Source organism: Populus euphratica, unplaced genomic scaffold (genome assembly GCF_000495115.2).
Source record: "Populus euphratica unplaced genomic scaffold, PopEup_1.0 scaffold8.1, whole genome shotgun sequence".
Classification (NCBI taxonomy): domain Eukaryota; kingdom Viridiplantae; phylum Streptophyta; class Magnoliopsida; order Malpighiales; family Salicaceae; genus Populus; species Populus euphratica.
Window position 1 is genome coordinate 692,828 of NW_011499855.1, and position 10,175 is coordinate 703,002.

The 10,175-nt window shown below is 32.0% G+C and overlaps 1 protein-coding gene across 1 annotated transcript; it reads left to right on the forward strand.

Annotated features, from left to right (window-relative positions):
• Positions 1 to 1,774: 1,774 nt before the first annotated feature.
• Positions 1,775 to 6,902, forward strand: LOC105123157 (inactive protein kinase SELMODRAFT_444075-like). Its single transcript, XM_011022669.1, has 9 exons — positions 1,775 to 1,946; positions 2,135 to 2,277; positions 2,671 to 2,768; positions 3,461 to 3,657; positions 4,189 to 4,944; positions 5,074 to 5,222; positions 5,711 to 5,932; positions 6,095 to 6,244; positions 6,390 to 6,902. Exons 1-9 carry the CDS (start codon positions 1,775 to 1,777, stop codon positions 6,633 to 6,635), a joined length of 2,133 nt encoding a protein of 710 aa, XP_011020971.1. The 3' UTR covers positions 6,636 to 6,902.
• The last annotated feature ends 3,273 nt before the right edge of the window (positions 6,903 to 10,175 follow it).

Sequence of the window (10,175 nt, forward strand, 5' to 3'; positions counted from 1 at the left end):
TGAATAACACGAACTCCCTTTAGCTAGCTAAATACTATTAACAAAAACTAATTGAGGAGGGAATTCAATGTTCCCTCTTCACAAAGCAAAAATGCTTTGTTTTGTTTTGTTTTTTTTTTTTAAGTTTAATATTTTTAATTTATTATTCAATTATTACATTTTCTTATAACAATATCATGATCTAGAATACAAGTTAAGGATTTTTTTTTTAATTTTATTATTTAATATTTAATTTATTTGAAATTAGGTTTTATTTTTTTCCATATGCTTTTTATAAAGCTTATATCAGTTTTATTATCTAGATTATGAACTTGGTGGATTGAGTCAAGATTTTTTTAATTTTATCTTTTAATATTTAGTTGATGAAGAATTTGATTTTATAATTTACTTTGATTTGTTTTTTATGAGATTATTTTAGCTTATGATCTGAGTTTTTAATTTGACACGTTAACTCAGGTTAATCTAAATTGATTTAATATATTTTCATTTCAATATTTAAAAAAAATAATATCATTTTAAATTTTTTAATCAAATTAAATTTTTAATAATCATTCAAGTTGTTTTTAAACCTATCAAATTAATCTAGTAAGCCCCTTAATCTAGTAAGCCCCTGCACTATTTAAATTTTTTCATATTATAAAAACATATTAGCAACGCTTTAAACATTTTTTATGCTAAGAAAATTGATCTGATTGTAGCGTAGCGCAAGCAAATGTTCCAAGTATTTTACAGCAGTGTGGTCACCAAACTCAACTCCTGTTCAATGCAGATTCCTGACATAATGAATACAAATGGATGTTTAAACTCGATAAGAGTAATCAAACAGACAAGTAGCCACTTCTGGCTGCTTGATATTGATGAGACACATACTGTGGAGAGCCAGCAAGGTTTAACAGATGAAAGCCTGAAACAGCTTTACATAAGCTGTACTTCCATTATCTTGTCTGGCTGGTCCTTTGCAATTCCCCTATCAGCTGAATCTACAAAGAGAATAGTAGAGAAATTGTCTACCTAAAATGACTGATATCATCGAGAACGAGCTTTGGTATTGTCAAAATCGCAACATTTTCCTGGCTTGAGGCCAGGGTTCCAAGCATAGAGATTATAACCAAGATTAAAAAAAAAAATGAAACTCCGGACCGAAATAACTATAAAGGAGCTTAGTTGGATTCACCACCCACCCTTTCTTTTCCTTTAGAATCTTCCCTTTAACTTGTTGGTTCAGGTGTAGCATCAGGAACAGAGATCTGCGTATTGCATCTTCTTGTTGTTTATCCATCAGTTTCTTACATTCCATTTGTTTCCTAAGGCCATCTTTGATGGTAGTTTCAGACTCAAGCTCTCATGTCATAAAATCTCTAAACTGTGATTTGTTTCTGTGGTTCTTATCAACTAGATCATCACATACAGCTGCAGTATAAAATAATACTCCTGCTGCCTGGAATTTTCCCTGGCCTTAACTGGCCGGATTGTGTTTCCCGCATTCTTTAGAGAGTTTAGGGTGCTCAAAACTTGCATAAGTATTTCATCTCATGCTTTACATAAAAACAAATTCATAGCATAGACATAGATCGATTAACAGGACAAGAAAAACCTAAGTAAACCAAGTTTTTGTAAATATTTGTACATATTTTTTATAATGGATCAGCTATTTTATTGGCGAAAGAAGCAGACAGAATTACTAAATAGCTGCTGCTACTCAGCATATTTTGTTAGCCGTTAAGAGACGTTTATCTGACTGAATGTCAAAGTAAGATATCCAGCAAGATAAATCATGTCTGAAGGTGTTCAGAGAGTAGTGGTGATCCAAGATGTATCGAGGGATATGAGTCCGATAGCAATCAGATTGGTCCTTAATGGATTTTCCCTTAAGCCTGGAGATGCAATCATACTGTTTGGGGTTCTTCACCAAGTTAATAATCCTAGTACGTTATCTTTCACTGAAGGTGAAACCGGCATAAGAATTTGTGCCTCTTCTTTTCATTCCTATATGCAAACATTCTTAGAGATATGAATGTGCCCTTAAGCATTTTGCTTGTAATCGTCGTAGGAGCAGCACATTAGCACTTGTATAATTCACTTTACTAATTATTGTTCCTCTCTTTCCTTTCCTTCTGTATTTGTCGTGATCCAGTGGGATACAGGTTCAAGGTGGACTCAAAATCAATGTTTGGGGCTAACCCAAAATTCATTGAAGAAGAAGTTTCCAGGAAGACAGAAGAGTGTGTTAACAATGTGGAAATACTGGAAATAGCTAAGCAGTGTGAAATGGAACAGGTACTGGTAATGTTCTATTAGATTTTCCTGTTTCTTAGCCATAAGGCCAGTTAGTTGTCTAATAATACGAGAGTCTTAACTTTGTATAATTTAACGAGGAAAGGAAATGGCAGTGATCCATAAAAATGAAGGTATGACAATATAGAACAATTTTATCTTTCCAAGAGATTTGACATCCAATGTAGTTCTCTAGATCCCATTTTTTAGACCTTAGATCTTTAGCAACTCTGTAAATCTTCCTCCAAATGATTCTCCAAAATCAACCTCTTCTATGTAATTTGATGTTTAGTAAAATTGTGATCAAACCAGAGAGCGTATTGGCAACTTGAAACTATTTCACCTATATTGCTCGAATGACTGATGGGATCCTTTGTCTGGCTTGAAATTCCTCAGATTGAGTTCCGTGTAGAAGTTCGTGCTGGATCTACGCCAAAGGAGCTTGCTCTAAAAGCTGCTAAAATTTTCAAGGCCACATGGGTGATACTTGACAGGTCAGTCATGATTTCAAGTTGCCGATCCTGTAGAGTGCTGAGTGCTGAGCTTTTAATCAAATGGAAAAGAACATCCATCATAAAAGGGGTCTCAATGCATGATTTTTTTATGCTTAGAAAAAGAAGATAACAGTCTATTCATATATACATGAACACCTAAAAGAATCACACCAAAGAAGTTCGATTGCATACATGCTGCAGTTATGATATCGGAAAACTGTAGCAGAACTATAAGAAAAACTCAATCTTGCACAAAATGCTTACAGCTAGTGGAGCAGAGATGGATTCAGCCTCGAAAATAAGTGGTAACATGAAGCTGAAAATAAATGTTTACAGCTTATTTCTGGATTGTTACAAATTTTTAATTTACTTTTGTGTTATCAACGCAATAGCCTTCTGGTAAACAAGTAAAAGAATTCATATAACCTAAAGTATTTATATCTACAGGGGTGACATGAGTTTCCAGAGTTTACAATTCTTTTAGACACTGTTCGACTAGAGAAATGCTTCACATTATTATGTAGATGTATGAAAACATAGCTACTGGCTTAAATCACACTGCAAGCATCAAAATATGGTCAGACTCAAATACATCTGATTTGTTATTTCAAAGACTTCTGACTGAGAAGAAAATTCTGGGAGCAAGAACGAGGGCTTACATATAATTCAGTTTCTATGCAATTATGCTGCAGGCAAATGAAGAAAGACAAGAGATACTTTATGGACAAGCTTGCATGTGGGATATCAAGGATGAAGCGTAACAACACCATCGAACAACTCAGAGGTTCAAAAACAAGAGAGAACATAAAAGTTAATGAAAAAGAGGAAGAAAGGGTACCGTATGACGAAATGATACCAGGGAGCCCAAAGCGCAGAAGGTCTGCCCGCAGTAAGTATTTCATGGCCATCTGAAAATTATCAGAATTTTGATAAGTGAGCTTTAATCTGCATTTGCATAAGAAACCTGCATTAAGGTACACAACAATATTATTAGTCCAGTTGCATGTATGTCTTTATTATTCTTGATCCATCGTTGGGAAAGGTAATGGAAAAAACAGCTCAGTGGTTAGTGTTTGAAGCAATTTTTAACTAGAAATGCCTGCCTGACATTTTCCTACAGTCTTTGGATCCTGGCAAACATGGGTAACTATGGTCCTACGGATTTTTTCTAAGAGCATCAAATTCTGCATAATGTATTTTCATCTGGTCCTCCAGAGAGTTAGTATCATTTTTCTTCTCTGATATCAGCAAATGCTCCCAGTAAAATCTCACTTGCTTGTATTCAACCTGGACAAAGAGTTGCATCGTTGCATGTATTTCCAAAAGTCGAGTTTTTTAACGTGTAAACACAAAATCTTCATCGCACTAGTCAATTGATACAATTAGAAAGCGTTTGAAACATAAGCCTGTGTTGCTTCAGAACCCCCAGCTCCTCCCAGCACTGGTGCAGTCAGAGAACAACAATTCAATCACGGTGAAGAAATAACTCATGAAAATCACAGGAGATCAGATTCATTCTCTAAATCCGCATCAACTAGTCAGTTCATGATGACTACAGCTTCATCTTCAACTTCAACTACAGGTTATCACGAACATGACACTTCAAGTTCTACTTCTAAAACCGCAAAGCATGCCTACATGAATTTTCAAGGGAAAGAAAACACTGCCAACACACAACAAGCAACAGTAGGAAAACATTGCCTGACTGCAAACGCTAAGTTTGAGCAGAAGGAAAGGGAGGCAGAGAGCCTAAATGAACAACAAAGACGACAAAAGAACATTGATAATTGGATGGGAGAGAGTCCTACAGATGAGGTATTCAAAAATTCCATTTGCTTAGTTTGCAAGAATAGACGACCAAAGATAGGATGGAAGAGAGACTTCAGTTATAAAGAGATCCATGCTGCTACAGAAGGATTTTCCCAAAAGAAATTCCTATCAGAAGGTGGTTTTGGCTCTGTCTACAGAGGCGATCTGGATGGACTGGCTTTTGCTGTGAAGCAGCACAACAGTGCAAGTTTCCAAGGAGAAAAGGAATTCAAGTCTGAAGTTGAAGTGCTCAGCAAAGCCAGACATGAGAATTTGGTCATGCTGTTGGGATCCTGTTCTGAAGGAAACGACAGGCTGCTTGTTTATGAGTATGTGTGCAATGGTTCACTGGACCAACATTTATCAAGTAAGAATCAATGACCCTGGATTTAATTTTTCTATGCTTTGCAATACTATGATGGCATTGGATATTTACCATAATAATATAATAGAGAACGGAGCCCAATACACGTTGATGTTTGCTAAATTTCTGCAGAACATGCTCGCAAGCCCCTCACCTGGGAAAAGCGGATGAAGATAGCTTTGGGAGCTGCCAGAGGGCTAAAATATCTGCATGAAAACAATATTATCCACAGAGATATGAGGCCAAACAACATTCTCATAACCCATGATCATGAAGCACTGGTAATAATATAAAACCAAGCAATTCTAAATTGATTCTTTATTTCCATCCATGCATTGATCTATTCTTTATTTCCATCCATGCATTGATCTACTGAAGTTGTCGCAAGAGGGGAACCAAGCCAGCTGACCATCTTGCTGCCAAATAATCCTTATTAAGAAACTGTTTTCAACTCATGAAACCTAGTTCTTTTGGTGCTTCTAGATTCTAGAATGATCAAATTCATTAAAGTTAATCTCTGATCATCTCTAATTGTCATTAATGGAAAATCTTTCAGCCATTTTCCACTTGCCAGAAGACCTAGAAATATCATATCGGATTGAGTGATCAAGGAGATTGATTTATTTATTTTTAGCATCAGTTTCCAGATTACTGGAGACAGGAGATCTAAGCATAACCATTTGTAAACCAGAACAGCGCTATTCATTCTTATTGAGTAATCAAAAGATTTCACCACATCAGGATTCATCTAACATTTTCCTTGAATTAGCTTGGAGATTTCGGTCTTGCAAGAACACAACACGAAGATTCAGAGCCGTCCTTGGAGACAAGAGTTGTTGGAACTCTTGGATACTTGGCACCAGAATATGCAGAATGTGGGAAGGTGTCAACCAAGACAGATGTTTATGCTTTTGGTGTGGTGCTATTGCAGCTGATCACAGGACTAAAGACTACAGACAAAATACTAGGAGGGAAAAGTCTTGTAGGATGGGTAAATATCCCCAAAGCTATTTCCATTTAAGGCATTGCATCAGTCTGTTATTCTCTCATCAGTCACACGCACAAGCACGAAAGTTGGAAACATAAAGAGCCTTATATTTGTTATTCTTTTATGTTTCAGGGCTAATTCATATCATTTCACTGTTGCTTACAGGCAAGGCCGCTGCTGAAAGAAAGAAACTACCCAGATTTAATTGATCAGAGGATCTTAGAGTCCCATGATGTCCATCAACTCTTTTGGATGGTTCGAGTGGCAGAAAAATGTCTTAGCAAGGATCCTCAGAAGCGATTAACTATGGATAAGGTAACTCTTGTACTCAGTGATCTGTAACAGCAATGTTTCATATCATGGGGCAAAGATCTTACAAGCTCCTCATAACACCCTTCTCTCTCGCTCTTTTTGGTCTCTGGGGTTTAATGCGCTCATTTTCTGTTCAACAACATGACAGGTGGTTTATGCCCTGAACTACATAATAGAAAGCAACTCAACGTGCAGTCTTGGAGAACTAACACCAACAAAATCAGATTCACCAACCAGTGTACAGGACTCCTACGAATCTTATGATGATACTACTAGCTATACCACAGAAACCTTCTCTCCAAGCTTTCCTACAGATATTAAGTCCACCAGTAGCACGAGTCTAAGACTTCCACCATCACCCCCAATAAACTTTCGCCACCACCTTCATTATTAGCCATTTCACCAAGAAGATGAAGCACTTCAGTTGGTGGATCAGATAGTGAAGGATAATCTTAAGGTCAAGGTGCCGTACTTGATACAGAGATGGTTAACTAGATATAATGTCAAGTATGGTGATTGATGCTTGTTGATTATCTCGTCACTTGTTATCCTTAATACGCCAGCTACTGTTTTTCGTTGGATTGGATTTCTAAGTTTTCAAATGTATTAACTTGTCATGTGTTTTCAGGCACATCTCTTTGTCCTGGCATCTATGCCACTTCTTTGACTGGATAAAAAAGTGGATTTCAATTTACTATGCACGAACTTGCTCCAACATATCACTTGATTTTAGATAGAAAAAATATTATCTTGATATAATAAATTAAATTAAAGAGAAATTAAATGAGATAGGTTTTTTCCCTGTTATTCTCGCGTTAGACTTGAAAACACTACAGGCTACTACATTATTATTCATTCAAGTTATAACTAGATAAGTAGTGTGTTATGCCCCGGTCAAACTAAATTTTTTTCAAGCTAAATAATGATATTTCAATGATGATAATATTCGACAACCTGAATTAGATTAACTAAAACATGAACTAGTATATTGACATTAAAAAAATTTACAAAAAAATATTGTAAAGTTTAAAGCCTAATAATCCAATATAAAAGCATAAAAACAAAAATAATATAACGTTGAATAAGAAAACTCGAGTCATTTCAATGTAACTTGATAAACTAATAAATCAAAAAAATAAAAAATAAAAACTTAATAAGAAAACCAAAGTTCAATAAAAAAAACCATAAGCCAATTCAAATTAACTTTACCAACCCATTCTTGAAATAACTAAATGGTAAGAAAAGTGAAAAAATATAAAGCTCAAAGAAAAATAATTTAATATAAAATTATAAAATCATAAAAAAATCAAAGAAAAAAATCTGAATCAATCATGGTAACTCAACTAACTTGCTACATGCAACATGAGATTGGAATAAAAAAATAGACATAAAAAAAGCTTAACAAAAAAGATCCAAGTAAAATAAAAATACATTATGAACAAAAATGCAAGTTAACCCAGGTTAGTTTGACCAACTCACTTTTGAAATAACAAAACAGAAAGAGAAGTTAAATAATGATAAAACTCAAGGGTAAATAATTTAATACAAAATAATAAATTTAAAATATCTATATATATAAAGTCATAAAAATTTTTAAAAAAATCTAGTCAACCTGAGTTAACTTTACTGACCGACCACTCGCGACATGAGATCGAGATAAAAAAAACTTAGACTTCTAAAAAAAACCTAAAAACATATCAAAGTTAAATAAAAAATATTAAGTAAGGAAATACAGATTAATTTAATTAACATATGTTTATGATAACCCAACATAAAATAAAATAAAAAAATTATATAGCTTAAGGCTTGATAATTTCATATCAAAATATGAAATTGTTAAAAAAAATTAATTTCATAAAAATAAGGGGAAAATATGAGACCAATAAATTAACTTATTTTTTCATATTTAAAAATTTATTATTAATATTAATATATTAAAAATATTAAAAAATATTAAAAAAAATTAATTTTAAAAAAAATATTTCTTGAAATTGCATTGTACCCCAGATAGGGTCTTACATGGATCAATCATTTTAGCCCATGTCACTTTCAAGTGGAATATCATAGTGAATTTACTTCTTATTTTAGTCATTTAAATTTTTTTCCTAGTTGATCAAGTTTTTTTATGGCGAAATCAATGGTTAAAACTTTTATGTCCAAATCAATGGTTAATTTAAGTGAATTTTCTAAAAAAAACATGATTAAAAGTTAACATATTAAAGTAAAAAAAAACTAAAAAAATAGATGATGGTTCAAAAATCAAGAAGAAAAATTAAATTTAATCCTTCTTAAAAGACATAGGCAAATCACTTTAGTTCACATCAATGTTCACAAACAAATAATTTACTTTGGATTGCCATGATAATTTTTTTTATTTTTTTACTAGATTAAGTCCTTTTTATGATTAAATTAATAATTAATTTAGATAAATTAGCTAAAAATTAGTAAAATTAAAATTAGAGGATTTAATTAAAAAAATAAAGAAAATGAAAGGCAGTTAAAAATTTGAGGTGAAATTTGATCCCCATGCTTTTTAAATAACTATTTTGATACATGTATATTTCAAAATCACAATTTTAAAACAAAACTTTATTTTATTTATTTTTCATTTTTTAGTTTGAGAGAGAAGAGAAAAAATCTCAATTTTAATACAAAATTTAATTTTAATACTCGTCAAATTATAGTGATGGAGAAAAGTCATTCTTTGATCTGATTTCAATTGATAAAATATTAATTTTAATATTCATGAGTATAATTCAATGAGAAAATTTTAGCTTAAGTTTTTTTATTTTAAAATTATTTTAAAAAATAAATCTGATCTTTATAAGTTTTTTAATTTAATTTTTTTATATTTTTTATTTTTAATAATCTAAAATGTTCGAATCAACTTATATATATTATGATTAATTTTCAAATTTATTATATATTCTGTAAGTTCTTATGAACAAATAAAATATTATAAAGATAACAATCATGTACACAAAAATTCAAAAATCCAAAAGTAAAGAATTTCCTATCAAAATCGTTAAACCACGAACTGGATGCTTAATTTTTTATGTTTTATCAAATTTTTAGTTGTTTAAATACATGAAGGGTTTTATATGTATCTCTGGCTTCTTTTGTAGGTATTCTTAAATTAAAAAATAAATTTTTAGTGTTAAAAAATCCCTGCCATGATTTCCACGACCTGAAGATCATCGAGAACTGAAGATCCAGGCAACCGACTGGCTGCATTGTTTGCAAAAGAAAATATGAGCAGGTGCACGGGCCTACCTTTGTTTTTCTAGCAAGGAACTTGCCAATTAGTCCTAGACTTCTACACTCATTTTTAAAGGGATATCCTTTCAATCTGTTTTGAATTTCATTTAAATAAAATCATTTTTTTAATTTACTTCAACAATGATTTAATTAGAAATTAACCTTTATATTTTATTTATTTATTTTCTATAAAAGAATCTGTTATTATAACTGGAATCATGATTTTAACCTTTTCTCCTATATTTATTTGAGTCGTTTTTTAATTATTTTTTAATGTTTAATTGATTGAAATAATACTTTTTAATTTGCTTCATTCGTATTTTATAGCATTATCACATTTGCATTTGATAGTATTATTGCAATATCATGACTTAAATAACAAGTTAATCTAAATAAGTTCAATATGTTATCCTACTAATTTTTATTTTTAGATCACAATTTCAATATTTCAAGAGCATACCTACAATATATTAGATTTTTGACATCCAACTAACATTTTTGTATTTATTTACAGTTCAAAAAAAATAATTTGACCCCCGCAGGTCAAAGAGCTAGTTAATTAACTATATTTCAACAATCAGAAACACTATTTGTAAGGCAAGTTTGTGACGGAAGTGCAGATTTTTGGAATGTTCAAGGCAATCCTAATTGACCCTTTGTACTTTCTTTTCCCTAC

What these genes read in the sequence shown, in the direction of transcription:
- LOC105123157 (XM_011022669.1), top strand. Translation starts at nt 1,775, where the DNA reads ATGTCTGAAGGTGTTCAGAGAGTAGTGGTGATCCAAGATGTATCGAGG. An exon ending in TACGTTATCTTTCACTGAAG is followed by an intron (nt 1,947 to 2,134) that starts GTGAAACCGGCA and finishes GTCGTGATCCAG; the next exon opens with TGGGATACAGGTTCAAGGTG. An exon ending in CCCATGATCATGAAGCACTG is followed by an intron (nt 5,223 to 5,710) that starts GTAATAATATAA and finishes TCCTTGAATTAG; the next exon opens with CTTGGAGATTTCGGTCTTGC.